This window comes from Ailuropoda melanoleuca, chromosome 19 (genome assembly GCF_002007445.2).
Source record: "Ailuropoda melanoleuca isolate Jingjing chromosome 19, ASM200744v2, whole genome shotgun sequence".
NCBI classification, from domain to species: Eukaryota; Metazoa; Chordata; class Mammalia; order Carnivora; family Ursidae; genus Ailuropoda; species Ailuropoda melanoleuca.
In genome coordinates, this window is record NC_048236.1 from 2,998,779 (window position 1) to 3,021,180 (window position 22,402).

General features: G+C 41.2%; 1 protein-coding gene across 1 annotated transcript in view; it reads left to right on the forward strand.

Annotated features, from left to right (window-relative positions):
• The first annotated feature begins 4,878 nt into the window (after positions 1-4,878).
• The window catches only part of CDC5L (cell division cycle 5 like), a 45,700-nt gene continuing 28,176 nt past the window's right edge, over positions 4,879-22,402 (forward strand). The window contains exons 1-8 of the mRNA XM_002914454.4: positions 4,879-5,192; positions 7,501-7,604; positions 9,192-9,353; positions 9,937-10,064; positions 11,397-11,496; positions 18,065-18,283; positions 19,870-20,014; positions 21,555-21,743. Coding sequence (XP_002914500.1) covers positions 5,148-5,192; positions 7,501-7,604; positions 9,192-9,353; positions 9,937-10,064; positions 11,397-11,496; positions 18,065-18,283; positions 19,870-20,014; positions 21,555-21,743 — 1,092 coding nt within the window. The 5' untranslated portion in view covers positions 4,879-5,147. The remainder of the gene's footprint in view (positions 5,193-7,500; positions 7,605-9,191; positions 9,354-9,936; positions 10,065-11,396; positions 11,497-18,064; positions 18,284-19,869; positions 20,015-21,554; positions 21,744-22,402) is intronic.

Below are 22,402 nucleotides of genomic sequence, written 5' to 3' on the forward strand. Positions count from 1 at the left end.
CTTATTGATTTGAGGAGTCAACATTCAGGCTCCCAAACTAGGACTGTGTAAGAGGTACATCTGTGAAAAGTAAACATTTCTTAAGATGTATGGAGGGATCCAGCTTCATATCAAATGAGAAGCCAAATATCCCAGTGACTTGTTTTCTGAGGAAAGGTGTTGGTCTCCACCAAATATGGGAGCAGGGTGGGGGCAGCTATCAGTGGTGATGGTGTGCACATGGCTCTGATCATCTGGTTAGAAGTGTGTTCTTTTGTTTGGGTGCAGTGTGGGCTGGAGTAAAAATCGGGGTCCTTTTAGAAAGGGGGGGACAGATGGACACGAGGCATATTTATACTAAAAATTTTTATTTGAAATTCAAGTTTAACTGGGAGTTCTGTATTTTTATTTGGTAAATCTGGCAACTTACAGAAGTGGCTCCAAGGAGATGGATTTGAGGTCTAACTAGGTAAAAGTGCAAGACTCTGAGATGACTTGGAAATGGGTGTGGGGGAGCCATGGGAAAAGGACAAGTGGCCACAAGGTAGATGGTGGTGCTCTTCCCAGGGTGACATGTGGTGTCTTTATACACTTAGAGAAAGATGCCATCTTGGCAGACATAGTCCTATGGATTCACTGCCTGGTAAGCAGTGTGCAAGCTAGATTTCAGCCCCCTTTTGTCCCTTGTGCAGTGAACTACTCATACCACCATACATGGCAGCCCAGTACTATTTACTGAAATAAGGAATGCTGGACAAGTATAGGCTTTATGGAGGAGCTCAATTTTGGGAAGCTGAATTTGAGGAAGCTGTGACACAAGTGGAACTGTTTGGGATGCTGTTGGGTATATGGGTCTGGGGTGCATAAGCATAGAAAAGTCTTTTTTGAGAAATATAAATCCCAAGTCTGTGCCGTGTGGATGCAGGGTCTAGATATAAATTACCTGATCAGAATATTGATCCCAAACTGAGAAATAAGCTCAGAAAGACTGTTGAGCCTCTGTGGCCTGAGAAAAAACAAAACGTCTTCGGGAACACTGCCATCTCAGGACACAGGGGACTCCCTAGAAATAATGAATATAAGCACCTGAGGAAAAAAAAATTAAAAACTACAACTAGATCCATCACAAAGTAGTGTCAGCAGGTGAAATCCAAGCCAATTTAACATTATGGTATGAATTACTAGCATTTAGGGTGCATGGAATTCCATTTCTACTCAGACATTAGCCCCTCCCTGCATTAGCTAAGGAATTTCTAAATGGAAGGGAGAGGCTTAGGGGTAACAATCTGGTAGACAGGGTAGGGCTAGAGGTTTTGTCTTGAAATTATATTCGCAAAGTAGCACAGTGTTCCTACTGAAATTCCATCTGTTTATTTGGGGAGATGATGAAGATTTTGAGGGTGGCTATCCCCTGCCCCTAATGCTTTGGTATTGTCACAGGTTTCTGACCCTAGCTTTAGCCCTTTCCTGTACAATTTGATGGTAAAAACAAGAAGGAAACTAGAATTTCGATTGTTTTCTTGGCTAAGCAAAGTTGGCTCAGTCAGAGCCAGCTCCTCAGGAAGGAATGAGAGGTGGGAAAACAGAGGACAATGCAACCAACAAACCCTCCTGCTAACATCTCTTGTTACTCCTTTGTAACTGGATGGACTCCAGCTTCTTTTTCCTGGGCAAGAGTTTCCCCAGTTGTGTTTCTTAAATATCAATAGATATTATAGAAGAAAGGTTTCCAGGGTCACATTAGTTTGGAAATGCTATATTAAAAAGGGAGTATATTCATTTCCTAGGGCTACAGTAACAAGGTACTGCAAAGTGGGTGGCTTGCAATAAGAGGAATTTATTCACTCACAGTTCAGGAGGCTGGAAGTCCGAAATCAAGGTGTCAGCAAAATTGGTTCATGCTTGCGTGCTCAAAGGGAGAAGATATTCTATGCCTCTCTCTTAGTTCCGGTGTTGCTGGCCATCCTTGGCTTTCCTTGACTTATAGATGCATCATTCATTCCAACCTTCGCCTTCTTCTTCATATAGGGTTCTCCCTGTGTGTCTACCCCTCTTCTCTTCTTATAAAGACACCAGTCATTGGATTAAGGTCCACCCTACTCCAGTATGACCTCATCTTAACTTGATACATTTACAGAGACGATTTCCAAATAAGGTCATGTTTACAGGTGTCAGGGATTAGGACCTGGAACATATTTGTTTGGGGTGCGCAATTTAACCCACGACAGGGAGAAACAGGTTTCTTCATCTTACAACTTCTATACTGGCTTTGATTTTGGCAACTGTGTAAAAGGGAGTGGACAGAGCATGCTGCTTTTTTCAAATTCAAATAATTATAAAAAACTTGGAGTATCCCCCTGCAGCCAGTGCTCTGCGGAAACATATGTGGATGAGTGAGGAAGAAGTGGAGCCTCTTTCTCATTAAGTCTCTCTTTAGAAATGACCCCTTACTTTCCTAAAGATCACAGTGACTGACTATATAGTCTGGTTGCTTGATGATGGCTGCTCCTTATGGCTGTCATGTCAGAGATCCTTGGCAGCCCCTGGGGTGGTGATGGCCTCTTTGTGGGGGTCCCAAGTCCTGGCTGATGAGGTTGAGGTGATATGGTGGGGGTGCTGGCCAATCCATGCCATGTTGAAGGATAGCCTCTTGTGTTCATGGCTATGCGGTCTGTTTTTAGACATCCCGGAACTGGCATGATGTTGCATTTTCTGAATCCTTAAGTGAGACATGCAGTGTGCATGTTCAAGGGTGGCTTGGAGGACATTTGACAGGGCTGCTCTGTCCCTAGGGGGCACTATTTACATCATAGACATGGTAGATCTCACTTTCTTGTAGTAGATCTCTTGTTTCCAAAACATCAGTATTTTGTGACAATTCCAGCAGTGTTAATAAAGTGCCTCGAAGAGGAAGCACCTTTTTCTAGTTGGTACAGAGGTTTACATGTAGGGTAAAGGTGGTCCTGAGTGAGGAGAAGCCATCATCATGGACACTTGTGATGTCAGATCTGAAATGGCTCTTGAGAGAGGACGGGTCCAACTCTGATTTGTTAGGAATCTTGCTTACAAATAATAAAAACCCAACTCCAACTGGCTAAAGTCAGAAAGGGAACTAATCATAACTCAAGAACAGGGATGCACCTAAGACAGAGGAACATACTGGATCCAGGGACTCCGTCATAGTCAGGACCTACCTCTATTTTTTATTATTTATTTATTTATTTATTTTTTTAAGATTTTATTTATTTATTCGACAGAGATAGAGACAGCCAGCGAGAGAGGGAACCACAAGCAGGGGGAGTGGGAGAGGAAGAAGCAGGCTCATAGCAGAACAGCCTGATGTGGGGCTCGATCCCACAACGCCAGGATCACACCCTGAGCCCAAGGCAGATGCTTAACCGCTGTGCCACCCAGGCGCCCCCTACCTCTATTTTTTAATACTCTCCTCTCAGCTTCTCTCAATCCACCTGGAACTTGCTTTATTCCCTTCTTAGTCTACATCATACAGAAATGTGGTGACAGACAACTCCTGGGTGTCACATGTTAGAGATGCATTGGCCAGTAGAGAGACTGGCCTCTTCTGCGTTCCAGTGTTAAAATTCCCGGGGAGGAGACTTAATTGGTTTGGCTTTGATCAGATCAATCAAATGGCCAGTGTGGGGGGTGTGTGTGTGTGTGTGTGTGTGTGAGAGAGAGAGAGAGAGAGAGAGAGAGAAGAGAGAGTAAGAAAGAGCGAGACGCGGTAACCACAGTAACTGAGTGAATGATGGGGGCTGGGGTGGGCGGGAGGTAATGGTCACACAATCTATAGAGAAGCATTGCAAACAGAGGTCCAGAGATAGAAAATGGCTTGTCACCAGTTACACAGACAGTTGATAGCAGAGGTAAGAGTGGACTGAGATCTTACATGGACAAGTCTGCATATTCTTCATAAGCCAACATTGCTTTCTCTCAACAACGTAGTGATTTTATTGGTACAACTTCCCATTTCAAGGCAAAAAAATTTAACAAAAATGTAATCTGAAAATTCTGTAGCTTTTCCAGAAAAGGCAAATGAAGAAATGAAGAAATATAAAGAGGAAGGCATTATATAAATACTCAGATGTTTCCCAGTCCATGAAATATTTTCATACCTTCCAGGGCTGGCACCAAGGGAATGTTTTGAAATGGCAAAGGGCACCGAGTGAGTCCCTGGGAGGTAGAATGGCAGTTTGACAATCTCTACCCCATTGGGTTTTAGGTATGTCTCAATTAATTTGCCACCCAAATTTATGAGGAGGCTTTAATGCCACTTTTCAGATGAGGATACTGAGACTCAGCAAGGTTATTACCCAAGCTGATGAGAGAGCCAAGATTTCAATCCAATCCGAGTTTGTCTAATACCAGTGCCTATCAATGGTAACTCTTTATCATTCCACATAGACTGAGTAAGCGACGTATGGCAAGACATTTTTACAGGTTTCTGGGACAATCACCGATCATCTGGGGTTGTCCTTCTTGTAACAACAGCTGCCACTTTTGGGCGCAGTTATTATATATCAGATATTGGGCTAGCTTTAGGATCCCATTTAATCTTTAGGACAGCCCTATGAGATTGCTATACTATTACCTCTATTTTACAGATTAAAAAAATTAAGCTTAAATAAGCTTTTTCCTTTTCCTGGGTATTCTGCGAACAAATTCCTATTAGTTAAATGCCTAGTAAAGTGCTAAATTAATAAATTAAAGCTCTTCTTAGAGCAGCGGGGCCGATTCTGCACGCATATGTTCCCTCGCTTCGCCACTAGGTGACGTCACGATCAACCCCACCACAACCTTGCCTACTAAGAGCCACCGGCGATAACTCGCGAGAGCCGTGGTTTCCTCCAACCTGTTTTGGGCATGCGCGCGGCGTAGGGCGCTTTAGCCAAGGGGGTTTGATGGTTTTCTGTCAGTCTTCCTAGACTAAAGCTTTAACAGCAAGGCACTTATTCCTTTCAGCAACAGGGATCTCGCGAGACTTGCTACTCTGTTCCCCCACCCCACCCCAGCCTTACGCTTGCGCAGATCTCTTTAAACCAGAAGGTCGCGCTTGGAGGAAGTGGCGGCCTTAGGTCCCGTGGCCGCAGCGCCGTTACTACTTTCGTGAAGCTTCTCTCGGCTGCTTGCCGAGACACCCCGCAGCCAAGATGCCTCGAATTATGATCAAGGGGGGCGTGTGGAGGAATACCGAGGTAAGTCCCCTTTTCCCGCCGTCCGCTGCCCTCCGCCCCCTTCGGCAGTTTATGCGCACGCGCGCGGAGGTCGGGGAGGCGAGGAGGATGCCCTGCGGGGGTCTGCGTAGTGGGGGGGGGAACCGCGGGGCGGACCCTCGGGGTCTTAATCTGGTGTCCGGCCCTGCGTTATTTGAGCACCCCAAGGACAGGGACTGTGATTTAACCACTGGACGTGCGAGTCACGTTTTAGGCCCTTAGTGAATATTTGTTGAATCGAGGACGCGCCCCCGCCCTGGAGGAACTCGCAGTGTAGAGGGGGCGGGGCAGGACATCAGTGAGAGTTGGTAATCTGGCACACCTCCGCCCCTCAGCCCGGGCACAGTGCTTCTCTGATAACTCAAATATAGGGAAGTGCTGTGGCCACAACTTTGTTTCTTCGTTGACTTCCTTGCAGAGGGAAGCAGCTTGAGTGCTAAGTTCAGGGCCCGTTTATGCCCGCAACCCTCTTGTTATCTGTTATCATGGCATAACTTGTCTGTTGTCACGACATATCCAAGGCCTGTCTCTTCCTGTCACTCCGCCTCAGCCAGGATAGAAGCCAGATAGGACGAACTGCCTACAGTAGTCTCTTTGCTTCCAGAAACGCAGTGGATGATGCCAATGGCTAACCGAAGGGCAGAGGTGAAGGAGTCAAATACAATTAAGATTTTGGTGTAGTTTGTGTTCAGAGTGCGCTGAGTTTGTCAGCTTCCTGAGCACATTCTTTTTACGCAGTGTCTTTTTACTTCTGGTGCCTTCTTGGAATGTCCTCCTACTGCTTGATATCTTTCTGACCATCCTTCAAAACCAGTTCAGAAACTCTTGGAGTTTTTGCTCAGTTATTCTGTAAAAATAAGTTACAGCCCCAGTGGTCCCATGGCACGTCTTGCTTTACCCTTTTGCAAGCATCACAATCTTCTGTGTGATGCTGGTAAATTTCTTAACCTCTCAGAGCCTCAGTTTTTTAATGGGAATCATCATCATCATCATCATCATCATCATCTTTTGAGGATTAAATGAGTCAACATTTAGAACAGAGTCTGGCACACAGGAGTTTTCAGAAATTGCTAGTTGATATTGCATTTTCCCAGCAGACAGCACTGGGAGAGGACCAGGTCTTGGAATCCCTAGAATTTAGGACAGTAACAAACATGAAATAGGTTGTTTGGCAAATATTTACTGAATAAATCCAGTGGGCTGGATAATTGCTCTATGTATTTAGTTGAAGATGTGTTTAAGTCTAGCATTGTAACAAAGTTACACGTAAAATCGCTGACATCCTTGTCTCACAGTTTGCACAGAGGGAACTAGGCTGTTTAAATTGGAGAAGAGATGACTTCTGGGGGAGAGACAGATGTACAAAATTAAGTCACAGCAGGATTCCTGTGTAGTGGCCAAAGCCCTGCAGTCTTTTTAAATCTCTGATGATGGTGGGGGGGGGTTGGGGGTGTGGAATGGCTCATGTATGACACATGTATTTCAAGTGTGGAAAAAAGCCTAAAAGTAAAATGCCCCAAGTGCATTCATCTATTGCTCTCTTATCCTTGGGGTCTGTAGCTTACCTTTCTGGATTCCCTTGGAATTGGTGAATTCCATATCAGAATGGGTCTTCTGGTGAAATAATAACTAGAGCATGGAGGAAGAACTGACTGGTGTGGTAGGGAAGAAATACTTAATTCCTAGGTCAGACCTGAAATGTGGAATTTTGAGTCAAAGCAGGGGTTATGGGACTGGAGAAAAAGTGATATTTGTAAACTGGAGTGGATAATGGATTCACCAGAGTCTTGACTTGCTTCTTGAGGGCTGGTTAAGGCCTATTTCATTCTCTTTTCCTAAGTATGCCAGACCTGGTACAAGGTGGGTGTTCAGGAAATGTTTTTTGAATGAATGAATAGATGATTGAGTTGTATCCTTTTGAGGAGGGTAACAGTCAAACATTGGAGAGTACTTTTTGTTAATCACAGCCAGGTAGGCTTTCTCAGATTGGGCTATACTCCCAGTTTATTGGGGTGGGGCAGGGTTTGTGTATAAGGAAGTGTAGGATGTCCTTCTGAGGGATTTCTTCTTAATTTTTTGCATTTTGCCAATTCTCGTTTGTTGTTTATTATAGTAATTGAAGTTTTTGTACTTCCCCCCCCCCCACCTAGGGTGTGTGTGTGTGTGTGTGTGTGTGTGTATGATTTTCTCTTTCTCCCTAGCAATCCTGTCAGAGTTAATTTAAATTTTTTCTTTTCTCACTTGGAATTTTGTGATTGAATATATTGTTTTTCTTCGACAATTTTTTTAGGATGAAATTCTGAAAGCAGCGGTAATGAAATATGGAAAAAACCAGTGGTCTAGGATTGCCTCACTGCTGCATAGAAAATCAGCAAAGCAGTGCAAAGCCAGATGGTATGTACCACTTAATGAGTGGAAAGCAGAAAGCGACCTTAATTATGATGAGGAAAATGTCAGTTCTTTGAACCTTGCCAAAGAAAGCAGGCAGTGTGATAGAACAGAAAGTATGGAGTGGGAGATGGGAATTTAGATTTAAACCTTAGCTGTCACTTGCTTCCTGTGTGATTTTAGGCAAGCCATTTTTCTATCCCCTCTTTCTTGTCCCTGTTTTCTCCCAATTGGAATAATAATAGTTGGCCTTAACTGATGGAAATATGAGGTTCAAACCAGTTAATGTGCTTGAGAGTGTTTTGTGAAGCATAAAATAAATTTACTTTTAGTACTGATAGACCCCAGTTTGTAAATGGATTGCATTCCAAAAGTTTGTAAGTTGATTTAGAACTTACTTTCCCAAAGAAATTAATGATAAATAATGGTAATTTTCTAGGCTAGCTCACAGTTAGTCTAGTTTTCTAATAGTTGAAATACTGTTTTTTTTTTTTTAAAGATTTTATTTCTCTCAGAGAGAGAGCAAGAGTGAGAGAGCAAGCCTGAGCAGGGGGAGGAGCAGACGGAGGAGCAGACTCCCTGCTGAGCAGGGAGCGCAGTGTAGGCTTGATCCCAGGACCCTGGGATCAAGACCTGAGCCGAAGGCAGTTGCTCAACCGACTGAGCCACCCAGGTGCCATAATAACAGTTGAAATATTGTATTTTTGCTACCTCAGAATATAACTTAACCCAACACTGCACCTGTGGTGTCCCCTTTTAAGTCACTGGGTAGTGGACACATTAAGCCCTTGGCATGGGTGATCTGGCCCCAGCCTTGACCCATGTGGTACTAGGATCATATTTTGGATTGTATAAGAGTGACTTAATTTCCCAGTCACTGGGTGGGAGAAAGGATCAGAATGTAGAGATTGGATCCCACAGAGAAAGATGGTCCTCACCTGAAGAAGTTTTGATTTCTCTTTCTCTTAGTGGAGCTAAGCTCCTGCCCCAATATTTAGTAAGGCTTGTATCTTATTTGCCAGCTAAGTAGACTGGATGGAAAAGGTGGGTTGGGTGGTGTGATAGGAAAGATAGAGGATGGCATAGTAGTTTTACTTAAATTTAAAAACTCCAAATAAAACATAAGATGTTGAAAGCATTTAGTGAGTGTAAGTCAGATACTTGAAGTAAGCCAAGGTGTTGTGGGAACTGAACCAAAGTATGAGACAGTGTTTTGAAAACTAGAAGCACTAAAAATGTGAGGTGTTACTGTGTTATTTCAGATAATTTCAAAACCTCTAATAAAGTGTAAAATGAATGAAAACGATGAGAAGGAAGGCATATGATCATGTTTCAGTTAGGTTACCTTTTTCAAGCATTATTAATCTTGGATAATTAAAATACAGTAGAATTTGGTTGACTTAGAGAATATTGACTGGGGTAAAGTTAACCAAATAATGAACATTCTGTTGTGAACAAAGAGCAGCTTTCATAATTGAAGGCTGAAAGTTAGCTTGTCTTTTTCGGACTCTAGAGGTTAGTCTGTCTAATGTGTAAATAGAATATTCGCGCTAGGTGACCGATTTAACATACAAAATGGTATCTTTTTAATAGGTATGAGTGGCTGGATCCAAGCATTAAGAAAACAGAATGGTCCAGAGAAGAAGAAGAAAAACTCTTACACTTGGCTAAGTTGATGCCAACTCAGTGGAGGACCATTGCACCAATCATCGGAAGAACAGCTGCCCAGTGCTTGGAACACTATGAGTTTCTTTTGTAGGTCAATTTCCAAAAGCAGTATCAAAATATATGTATATCGTCTGAATGAGGCTGAATAAGCTTTTAGCATGCTCTGTCTTTAAACATTTAGTTGCAGATCTGAGTAAAACGAAGGGAGCTAAAGGTATTGAATTATATACTCTAAGTCTCATGTGATGGATTAAAATTATATACTTGTTATATATCTTTAAAAGAATAATTTAAACGTGTTAGACAAATCATATATATTTATTCTAGAAAACTGAGGGAAAAGTCGTAAAAAAACCCAAATAGTCATCCATAATCACATTGCTGAGAGTTAACCAGGACATCTTGGTTCTTCATTAAAAGTTTATTTGTATAGCTTTCCTGCATTTGTGATTAAGGAGCTGCTTGGATTGTATTTCATAGTGAATGGAAACACTCATTGAAATTAGAATTTTAATACCATCTCTTTCAGGTGAAGCAATAGTAGAATCACTTTATTTTGTGAATGCCCATCTGTTGGGTTTTTGAAAGAGAATGCTGATGCTAGGAAACCTGGTATTTCTGAGACTGAATGGTGTGATAGTGTGACTAACTTCTCTGGGCCTTTTTCTAGGGATAAAGCTGCACAGAGAGACAATGAAGAGGAAACAACGGATGATCCACGAAAACTTAAACCTGGAGAAATAGATCCAAATCCAGAAACAAAACCAGCAAGGCCCGATCCAATTGATATGGATGAGGGTGAGTGTATGCTCCTGAGGAATTTATTTCTTTGGTAACCATAGATTCCTCCAGTCTCTTTTTAACTCTTTGAGTTTCTTTCTAAACTTCTCTGACTTTTTTAGAACCCCAGTTCTGTTTGCATTTGTTCGTCGCTTTCTAAATGTGTCCAGTCTTTTGTAACGGAGTAATTGCTCTTTCTGGACACTGTGTCTTTAGCTTTTGAGTTTTCAATTCATGTAATAAATTAAGCAGAGTAATACTACTAGACAGATTTCCTAAAGCCTAGTGGTAAGCCCTTGAGGCTTCTGTTTTCTCATTCCCATTACACGGAGAGAGGTGGCGACAACAAGACAGGATTTGGGGTTCCAGTCCTATTAACTACTTTGACTTCAGGCAGGTAATTTAGTCTTTGTGAAAAGGCAGCACTGCAGTACTATGAGGCAGACTTATGATCCCTTCTTCAGACATTGAATCAAGAATCAATGGAACTAGGTTTTAGACTCAACATCTGCCACTTACTAGCTATTTGACCTTAGGCAAGTCATATAATCTTTCTGAGATTTGCTTCTCTTTCCTGCCAGATGGAGAATAATAATTATCTTACCCCATAGGGTAATTGTGAAGCATTCGGTGATTATTTGTTGAGATTTTAAAATTTAAAAGTTTTAAAGGTAGTGGTTTCCACCTGCATCATTGTCATTTGGTGACCTTTTAAAAACACAGGTACCAGGGCCTCCCCAGGAGATCTGAGTCAGTAAGCTGGAGTGTGGAGGGGGTAATTCTAGAATCTTGAGTTTTTTTTACAAGTTTTCTTGTGATTCCACTGGACAGTCTTATATAGGAATTGCTCTAAGGTATCAGTAAAGGTATCTGTTTTATTGTGGGAGCCATGGAAATGTATTGGAAGAGAGAAATAGAGGGAAAAAAGGTGTATCTAATGGAGATTATCAATTTCTTTATAATTAAATAGTTTTAATAATAGTTTTTCATGATTGGTGCTGTGTCAGTTGATGGTAATGAAGGACGTATATATATGATAAATATACTCTACCTGTCATATTTTACTTAGCTCTTCTCAACCTTCCTGTGAAATAGGACTTGTCACTCTCTTTTTGAAGATGATAAACATGCTTAGGGAGGGTAAATAAATTATCCAGGGTCACATAGCTAGCAAGTGGTGGGCCTAGTTTTTAACTTCGGTTTTTCTGACTTCAAAACCCAAGCTATTTCCATTATGCTATGCCATGAAATGATTACATTTATGGTTTTTCTCTTCTTAAGCAGTACAGTGTGTCTCACATACCTTGCTTCTGTTGGAGAACTTAGTTCTTCTTCTCTTTATTTTTGCAGATGAACTTGAGATGCTTTCTGAAGCTAGAGCCCGCCTGGCAAATACTCAGGGAAAGAAAGCCAAGAGGAAAGCAAGAGAGAAACAATTGGAAGAAGCAAGGTATGGTTGTTTCCGTCTATAGTTGAACAATTAGTCTGTGCATTTTTAGACCCACTAAAACTGTGATTTATCAACTTTGTTGGGTGAGTAATAATTAGAATTGTCCAGTGACAAGTTTGCTAATATTGTCGGAGTTCCCTTGTAAGCCATGAAAGATGGTTTCATCTTTCTCTTGCTTCTTTCAAGATTTTCTCCTTGTCTTTGGCTTTTAGCATTTTTAGCATGATGTTTCTGTTTGTGGATTTCTTCCAATTTTTTTAGTAATCTCTACACCCACTGTGGGGCTTGAACCCACAACCCCAAGATCAAGAGTCGCATGCTCCTCCAGCTGAGCCAGCCAGGCACCCCCATACTTTGGAAAAGTCTTATTTTCCCCCCAACTGTTGTAGAGTAGATACAGGAAAAAAAAAAACGTATTTAAAAAGATGCTGTAAGAAGTAAAAGATGTTGGCAGAGGTAATGCCCAGATAGTCACTTGGTATGTTAATTTGTTCTGTTAACATAGGAGAGCCTCATTTGTTGTAGCCGTCTTGGGAGTCAGATGGCTAGAGGACACACAAGGCTGTGTGACTTTTGCGTGACTGCCACTTACTCTTCTTGATAGTATTGTGCAGGCACTGGCTGTGAAATAGGAAACTTGGCTGAATGTAGAAGGAGTTAATGAGCCTTGAACCAAATTTTAGGCTCTCATAGAAATTTTCATTTGAAAAGTGAGTGGAATTAAGTATTGCTGTCTGTTCAAGGTTTTCTCCACTTTCCCCTTCCTTTTTCCTTTTGGTTAGGTCTGTGATTGACATGATTTCTAATGGCCCAGAAACCAAGATGAAGTGGATAAAGGGAAAATCTGAATTGTGGAAGAGCATATTAGCTTTTGGAATTCAGGCATTGGAATAACCTCAGCCTACACAGCTGCCTTTTTTGGTCCCCACACTGGGAAGTACTTCCTGACTCGATGACTAGCATTGTGTTGATGGTTTTCCCAGTAGTGACTTTGAGGTGCCAGATCCTGGGATGGAGGATTCTTTCATGCCTGAGGATGCTTGTTGGCATAGTTGGCCAGTCACTAGGCCAAAATAGTTACTTAAGGGGGGTTTGAATGGCCTAGAACAGTAAACCAAGAGGAGATGCTCAGTTTTCTGCCCAGTTTCATTTTTCTCTTTTGTACACTATTAAAGGTTAAGTAATGTGAGTAGGGTTGAAAAAAATTCACTTTTTCATTTTTGTCCGTTGGTGTTTGGAGACCAGATATTTTGAGCTCTTTAACCATGTAGATTGGGCCAAGGATGCTTCTCTCTCAGTATAACTGGTACTGCTTGCTTTAAGTACTGTTTTGCAGATTGAAATTTATTCTGTACTATCCCATAGATTTTCTTGTAGAATCTATATTTCTTAATAACTTGTGTTGTACATGTATCTTATTATAGATTAGATTGGTTTGTATGCAGAATACATTGCAGGCCTATTTCCTTTAATGCTAAATTACAGATCTGTTTTAAAGCTTTTCATTGATTATAAAAGTAATACACTTTTCCTCCCGTGTTGTACTATTTTCTCTTTCAGGAGTGGTTGATAAGATGCTACATAGCTTGGTTTTATTCACTTAGCATTATATATTGTAAAGGTTTTCTGATGTCATTTGAAGTCTTTATTTCCTTTATTATAGAATGAAATTGCTTTACAAACCTTTCTTTCAATGCAGAGGTACGTTTATGTGTATATACACACACAGTAATATTTGTATGAATTTGGATCATATTGTATATGCTGTTTTGATGAGAAGTTAGCTGTTAATCTAATTGGAGTTCCTTGTAAGCCATGAAATCATCTTTGTCTTGTTGCTTTCGAGATTTTCTCCTTGCTTTGGCTTGTAGTGTTTTTAGCATGTTTCTGCTTGCGGATTTCTTTATGTGTGTCTGGCTTGGAGTTTGTTGATCATTCTGGATGTGTAGGTTCAGTGAATTTTGGGGAAATTTGGCCATTATTTCTTTGACTATTTTATTCTTTTTCTCTTTTTTTGGTATTCCTGTTGTGCATATGTTGGTGCAGTTCATGATGCCCCATGTACCTGTGAGGCTCTGTTCTTCTTTTTCTCTTTTTTTTCTGGATTGTGTAATCTTGACCCATCTTTCCGTAAATTCGCTTATTTCTCTGTTGGTTCGCACCTACTGTTGAGCCTTTCTAGGGAAGTTTTCATTTTAGCTTTATACTTTTCAACTCCACACTTCGTATTTGGTTCTTTTATTTCTGTCTCTTTACTCATTTTCTTTATTTGATGCAGCATTTTCATCATACCTTCCTTTGCTTTTTTTTTTTTTTAAAGATTTTATTTATTTATTTGACAGAGACAGCCAGCGAGAGAGGGAACACAAGCAGGGGGAGTGGGAGAGGAAGAAGCAGGCTCACAGCAGAGGAGCACGATGTGGGGCTCGATCCCATAACGTTATGCCGGGATCACGCCCTGAGCCGAAGGCAGACGCTTAACCGCTGTGCCACCCAGGCGCCCCCCTTTGCTTTTTTAATCACAGTTTCCTTTTGGTTTTTGAACATGAATGGCTCTGTTGAAGTCTGTCTACTAAATCTGACATCTGGTTGTTCTCACTGGCAGTTTCTGTTGCCAGCTTTTTTTCTGGTGTATGGGGTCATGCTTTCCTGTTTCTTTGCATGTCTCAAATTTTTTTGTTGGGAACTAGACCCTTTAGATGATATATTGTAGCACTTCTGGGTACTATGTTCTCCCCACTCCTAACTTCTTATTGTTATTTGCTTGTTTGTTTAGTGATGGTGGGTTATTTTAGTGAAGTCTCTTCTCTCCTTCCCTCTCCTCAGAAACGTAAAGCCTCTGATGTTGCTCCTCACGGGTGGGGGTGTGCGGTCCTGAGTATGCCCACAGTCACCCTGGGAGGATGCGGTCTTGACAATACTTGGACATCTTTTTCCCTGGCTACACCCAGTTTTTAAACTCTACTAATTGCCAGCTGATTCCTATATTGTTTTCAGCCTTGTCGTGGGGCATAAATTACCCTAACAAACTGATCCAATTAAATTTGGGCTCCTTTGAAGGGATAGTTTCTGAGGTCAGTGTTTGGTATTCTGACCCCAGAAAGGCGCTCCCATTTTTTTCTTCCTTTGTTTCTTTCTGGCAAACTAGTGGGCCTACGGTTTAGCCTGTATCTTCAGTGATTCTCCCAGTGTCTTCCCAGTTACCCTTCATAAGTTCCACCGTTTTTGAGAGTGCCCTTAGGCTTGAACATTTTCTCCATACTCTGTGGCAAATTAAGTCAATTTCTCTTGTGTGTTTGTCTCTGAAGGACATCCCCACCACGGGGGAGGAGTGCTCGGTGTGGGCCGCAGCCCCAGGTCTCCATGGCTTGCTTTTCCTGTGGAAGCCTCATCCCGCAAGCTGGGGCAAGGACCCCTTCCTGGAGCACCAGTATTCTGAGTAGCGTTGTACCCACGGTAGAGCCTCTGTCTGAGTAGGAGAAGGAGGCGGCCCTGGTTCTGGGCAAATCTTTATGGAATTTAGCCTCTGCAACTGGTTTCTGGAGGCAGGGTGGGAATTGCTGATGCCCTGCCCCTCCTGGAGTGAAAGCCCTCCTATGGAGAACCGGAGGGGCGGGAGAACCCTGTGTTTTTGGCTGCATCAGTGTGGAGTAGAGTTTCTATCTCCCAGAGCTGAGAGGGGGTAAGAGAAGAGAAAGTGGGTCTTAATTCAGATACCACAGACTTTCACTTTTTTTAAACTGGAGCTGGGGCACAGGTGTACAAGAGCACCCGGCTCCGGGGGTCCCCAACAGACCAGGTCTGGCCACTCGCTTCTGACAAAATCCGAAGGCAGAGAGAAGACTGGTGGTGAAACTCCTCTCTTCGTGGGGAGAACAGGGACTGGCATCTCTAAGACTGTGTCCAAGGTGCCGAAAAATATTTCCAGGTTTATATAACGAAAATGTGGGACAAAGGTCAGCGGGTATGTGCAGGTGTGCAGGAAAGGGCAGGTCCGTCACTGTCTTGGAGTCAATCACGCAGGGTCTCTCTGGCTCAGGGCAGTCCTTATTGTTTGAGGAAGTAGTTTCCATTCCCATCAGGGGTTGCTTTGCCTGCAGGGTCTTTTGCCTGAGTTAAGAGATAAGCTGGAAAGGGGCGCCTGGGTGGCACAGCGGTTAGGCGTCTGCCTTCGGCTCAGGACGTGATCCCGGCGTTGTGGGATCGCCCCACATCAGGCTCCTCTGCTGTGAGCCTGCTTCTTCCTCTCCCACTCCCCCTGCTTGTGTTCCCTCTCTTGCTGGTTGTCTCTATCTCTGTCGAATAAATAAATAAAATCTTTTTTTTTTTTTTTAAGATTTTATTTATTTGACAGAGATAGAGACAGCCAGCAAGGGAGGGAACACAAGCAGGGGGAGTGGGAGAGGAAGAAGCAGGCTCATAGCCGAGGAGCCTGATGTGGGGCTCGATCCCATAATGCCAGGATCACGCCCTGAGCTGAAGGCAGACGCTTAACCGCTGTGCCACTCAGGCGCCCCAATAAATAAAATCTTAAAAAAAAAAAAAAAAGAGATAAGCTGGAAAGAAGAACTTAATCAATTAGAAAGTACAGACTGGGGGCACCTGGGTGGCTCAGTCATTAAGTGTCTGCCTTCAGCTCAGGGCGTGATCCCGGAGTGCTGGGATCGAGCCCCACATTGGACTCCCTACTCTGCTGGAAGCCTTCTTCTTCCTCTCCCACTGCTTGTGTTCCCTCTCTCACTGGCTGTCTCTCTGTTAAATAAACAAATAAAATCTTAAAAAAAAAAAAAAGGTACAGACTGATGTCACCATGGAGGTAGTGGAAATCCTCTTTTAGATTTTCTTGAATAAATGTTTCTTTATGTGCTGTATCTCCTTAGGATCCTTTCCAGAGACTTAAACATTTTTCTTTTCCAGAGCTTTTTAAAGTTTTTTTTTTTTTCCCTAATTTTCGTCAGTATGTAGGAGCAACTTCCAGCATGAGGCTCTGCATACTGAATTTTCTTCATTAATATTGTAAATAACTTTTCTCATCATTAAATCATTAAAATTATAGCATCATGGGAAAAAATGAAAAAGTAAAGTGAAATGAAACTCCAACCTCCAGTGATTGTTACTGTTAATATTTTGGTGGACATGTTTCACATCTTATATGCATATGTTCACTGATAGATACGCATGTAATTTTTACATGTTGCCCTGTGAACTTGGTAACATTTTTGACACACCAGTATGTCTTTAGCATCTTTCCGTGGCAGAGTAGATTTACAGGTTTTTTAAAAGTTTTACAGATGGCTGTGTAATATCCTATCTTATAGCTATGCTATAAATGCTCTTAACTAATTTCTTACTATTAGATGTCTAGATTGTGTCCAATTATCAGCTAATGAACAGTGCTTGGTGAAGTCTTGTAGCTAAATCCTTGTTCATGGTATTTATTTCTTTAGGCCAAAGGCTGAGGAGTGAAATTGTTTTGTTAAAAAAATATGAGAAACTTTAGGAATTTTAATGTATATTTCTAATTTCTCTTTGGGGAAAGCTATACCAGTTTACTTTCCATTACCAGTGTGCGTGACTATCCACTTTTTGCATGCTTGCCATTAAAACAAAACAAAAAACTGAACACTATTAATGAGATATGCAGAAATGGTACTTGATTTAATTTGTGATTCTTAGCTACGTATACCTTTCATCATTTTGGTTGTTTGCATTTTTTTCCTTAGTGAACTATTTATTTCCTTCTGCTTTTTTTTCCCCCTTAGGATACATTAAAAAACATACATAAAAAAACCTACATAGATTCTTTATATCTAACTATTGCCAGTATTAAATTGCAAATGTTTTTTCCTGTTACTTGCCTGTCAATTTTGTTTCATGATTTAAAAAAATAGTGCTATAGAGATATAAAATTAAAAATTCAAAGCTGTTGGGGCAACCGCCTGGCTCAGTTGGTAGAGCATCATGCATCTCGATCTTGGGGTTGTGAGTTGAAGCCCCACGTTGGACGTAGAAATTACTTAAAATCCTAAAAAAAAATTCAAAGCTGTTGATCTTTACTGTTGCCCTTTATTTAATTTTTTTTTTTTTTTTAAAGATTTTATTTATTTATTCGACAGAGATAGAGACAGCCAGTGAGAGAGGGAACACAAGCAGGGGGAGTGGGAGAGGAAGAAGCAGGCTTATAGCAGAGGAGCCTGATGTGGGGCTCGATCCCACAACGCCGGGATCACGCCCTGAGCCGAAGGCAGATGCTTAACCGCTGTGCCACCCAGGCGCCCCCCTTTATTTAATTTCTATCAGGTGAATACATTCCCGTCCAGAGATCAGACACATGTTTACTTGTAGTTCCTTCTGGTTTTTCTTTTTGCTTTCTTTTTGCTTGTGTGTGTAACCTTTAAATCAAAAGGTGAATTCCAACCCCCATTATTTTGGTGAATGGTGTGAGGTGAGGATTTAAATAAATATTTCTTCCCCGTATAACCAGGTAGTTTTCTTAACTCTATTGGATGATCTATCCCTTCCCCATGGTATGTGATTTTCAAAGTGATCCTGTGATCTTTTTCTTCAGGCGTCTTGCAGCCCTCCAGAAGAGAAGAGAACTTCGAGCAGCTGGCATAGAAATTCAGAAGAAGAGAAAAAAGAAGAGAGGAGTCGATTATAATGCCGAAATCCCATTTGAAAAAAAGCCTGCTCTTGGTTTCTATGATACTTCTGAGGAAAACTACCAGGCTCTTGATGCAGATTTCAGAAAATTAAGACAACAGGATCTTGATGGGGAACTAAGATCGTAAGTTGCCTTTCTGATTTTGAAAATGAAGAAGTGTGGTAAGAATTTTATGGCGGGCCATGCATTATCCTTGTCAGAGCCAGATTTGTATTATTTAGGACAATGTGGCCTACATAGTGTTTTTATTTATTTACTGGATTCACCTTTCTGAGAAAACCAGTGACCCTTGCTGTCATGTTTTTGGCACAGAAGGCTGTTTGCATCTCTGAAATGTCAGCACTTGGCTCTTAGTGTACTGTCTGCTCACTGAGTCACCATCTTAACGTTTATATACATTTGTGAACGGGTTAGTTATTTTACTGATGGCCCAAGGAATCTGTCAAAATCTGGTCTGGTTCTTTTTGTCTTTTCTAGTGAAAATTTTATCTTGGTTTTTCTTAGAATGAAATTAAAAGAAAAAAGTTACTGGTGCATACTTAAATCTTTTTACCTAATGGGGATAAGTAAGTGTATTTATAAAATGTTTGTATAAGGGTACAGAGGATTTTGCCTATTTCTAGGGATTTTTAGGGTTTCTCCATTCTTGCATCTGAGTATTGTGGGGAGAACCTTTTCTGATTGTCAAAGAGTTTTAGTTTTCTCCTCCCTCACTGACCTTTCATTTTCGTTGACATGAATTGGTCCTAAACATCAGATGTCAGGCACTGTGAAACAAGATTTTCTTGGATGTACTCCATTATATTGATTTCTCAAATTAAGACCTTGTTTTAGGTAGCCTGTGCAAATGAAGAGGTTGAAGTGGGAGAGGATCATCTGGAAGGGGCAGGCTAGATGGGGCTGACATGCAGACTGGGAGGAGGCATTCTTGGAGCTTTCAAAATGTGGCCTCGAGCCTGGCGTTTGTAACCATTTGTTAGGAGTTAAAATATCTTTTAAAAAATTTATGAATTAAAAAGAATCATAATGAACAGAAAAGAATCATAGTGAACAATTGAAGAACAGATTTTTAAAGATTTTGTTTATTTGAGAGAGTGGGAGCAGGAACCGAGAGAGAGGGCAAACAGACTCCCCGCTGAGTGTGGTACCCTATGCGGGGCTCGATTCCAGGACCCCGAGATCATGACTTCACCCAAAATCAAGAGTCAGACGTTCAACTGACTGCACCCCCAGGTGCTCTGAAGAACAGTTTTAAAGGGAAATTTAAAATTTCAGTGTTTTAATCCCATCCCCCTGTTCTTATTATTTCCCATTTTTTGTGCTTGTCGTCTTCATTTTCATATGTATGCACACGTACTTTTGTAAGAGTATTGTGATATAGGAGTAGTTCTGTTTTCCCTTTGAAATTATACATAACATTTTGCTTATCATTATAGTCTTTATATAGGCTTAATGTTTGGTACATAAGTTAGTACTATATCTTATTTTCTTAATAATTCTATTGCTATTCTAAGTCTGCATTCCTCTTGAATATAGTGGGTAAGTTATGGTGTAGGGCACAACTTAATGTATTTGGATTTTCTTTTTAGCAGTTATTTTCTTAGGAATGGGATTATTTTTTTCAAAGTGTATGAGTATTTATATGGCTTTTACTGTTACTGATTATATGTAACTTTACAAAATCTCTTATCTACTTTGATTCATGATAGTGAAAAAGAAGGAAGAGACAGAAAAAAAGACAAGCAGCATTTGAAAAGGAAAAAAGAATCTGATCTACCATCAGCTATTCTTCAGACTAGTGGTGTTTCTGAATTTACTAAAAAGAGAAGCAAACTGGTACTTCCTGCCCCTCAGGTAATCTGATAAAAGCAGTTTTTTCATTGTGTGAACTCATATGTTTATCATTTCCTTAGCAGATGTTTGAGGGTTTATGTGCCAGGCTTTTGCTAGGTGTTGGATGCCCTTAAGAAGTTCACAGTGTGATAGGTGAGCCACATAAAAATAAGTTACTGTGATACAGTACGATAAGTAACAATTTCTCTGTATAAATTATTCTGTCAGGCCTTAAACTGTTCCTGTGATGGTTTAGTAAGTAAATCGTCACCTCTTAGCAATTTGCAAACAGGTTATTGCTCCTGGCCTCTTATTGTAGCTGACTAGCATAAAGGTGATATTTGGCTTTGTGGACTTCAGGCTGCTTTCTTTTTTTAAAGATTTCGTGTATTTTAGAGAGAGAGAGCACGAGTTGGGGGACGGGCGGAGTAGGAGGTAGAGGGACAAGCAGACTCTGTGCTGAGTGCGGAGTCCTATCTGGGCTCCTTCTCACGACCCTGAGATCATCACCTGAACTGAAACCAAGAGTTGGAGGCTTAACGGACCGTGGCACGCAGGCGCCCCTCCCCCTTTTAAAAAGTAGGCTCCGAGACCAGTGTGGAGCCTGGTGCTGCCCAGCGTGGAGCCCAGTGCTGGGCTTGAACTCTCGACCCTGAGATTAGGACCTGAGCTGAGATCAAGAGTCAAGCACTTGACTGACTGAGCCACCCAGGCGCCCTTAGGCTGCGTTCTTATGGGGAATGTTTTACCGTGTCATACTTGTCTTTTTGAAACAACGGCTGTGAAAAGTAATGTGGGAATTGTGGAGAAGAGAGAGAGAAACACACCCTCATTCAGCTTATTCAGGCTCTCTTCCTTTGACTTAATTATAGTTGGTCAAAACCATGGGAGTTTTGAATAAGCCCTTGTTTTATTTTGAGTAGTACAGCTCCGTAGAATCGGGCAGTTTAGTGGAGCAGAGGGATGGACCTCGTGTGACAGAAGAGGTTCTTTCTCCTCATGATGTGCTGGCTGCATCAACAAAGTTCTTGGGCATAAACGTGACATAAGTTTGTCAGATGCTGCCATTCCAAGTAATGATATTTCGTAAATTAAGAGTTTGCCTGTAGCTTTTGTCTTAGTTCTCCTTAGGATGCTTATTTTTGTAAAATTACCAAGATAACAGCTTTTGATTTTTCTTAGGGACCTTGTGACTCAGTGGACTCTGATATTTTAATTGGTTTTCTGTCCCCCCCCCCACTTTGATAGTTTTATACAAACACGATTATTTTATGTTCTTGGTTTATTAATATGTTAGTTGGTTTGAAAGAATTTCTTTATGGAAATATAAGACTTTGCAGCTTGATAGTATATCATATATGGAATTTCCCCCCATATTATGTAGGGAAGACTTTTAAAAACTTTATCATAGAAATTTTCAAATCCACAAATGTAAAGAAAGTAGTACCCCTGTACTCAACACACAGCTTCAGCAATTCATCTTTCTGGAATGTTTAAGTTTTAAGCTATGATGTTCTCCCAGTTAAAATATTGCTGCATGGTGATAACTGTGTCTTTTTAGATTTCAGATGCAGAACTCCAGGAGGTTGTGAAAGTAGGCCAAGCAAGTGAAATTGCACGTCAGACTGCTGAGGAATCTGGCATAACAAACTCTGCCTCCAGTACTCTTTTGTCTGAGTACAATGTCACCAACAACAGCATCGCTCTTCGAACACCTCGCACACCAGCTTCCCAAGATAGAATTCTGCAGGTAACTCATATAGTAGTGTGAGCCTTTCACCTCGTTGTCCTTGAAAATGTTATGAAGGAGAACAGTATGTGATTTGGTTTGTTTCTTTTAGGGTAAACAGCTTGAAACTGAGTCCTGAATGCGTAGATTCTAGAGATTTCTTTATTCTAAATTAGCAGATTAATTAGGTGGCTTCATGTCTACATTTATTAATTCGTAGGTTCTTTTTTTTTTTTGAGGCCAGCTCTTCCTCCTTCATTAATCTTTAGTATCTGTTAATAAAGCACAGTGTTTTAAAATTTCACATTGCCTAGTAATCCTAGAAAGCGGATGTATGTAGTTGGTGATTTTTTTTTTTTAATTTAAATTTTAGTTAATATACAGTCCATATTGGTTTCAGGAGTTGTAGTAGTGATTTTTAAAACTTCCTTGCATTTCTGTACTTAGCTGGAGACAGGCTGCCATCAGTACTGTTTCCCTCTTTCTCCTGAACACATGGGGCGTACAGCTCTATGTGTTCTTAGGGTATTTATATGCCAGAGAATAGCCACACCTAACAGAACACTATTTTTTTTTTTTTTTTAAAGATTTTATTTATTTATTCGACAGAGATAGAGACAGCCAGCGAGAGAGGGAACACAAGCAGGGGGAGTGGGAGAGGAAGAAGCAGGCTCATAGCA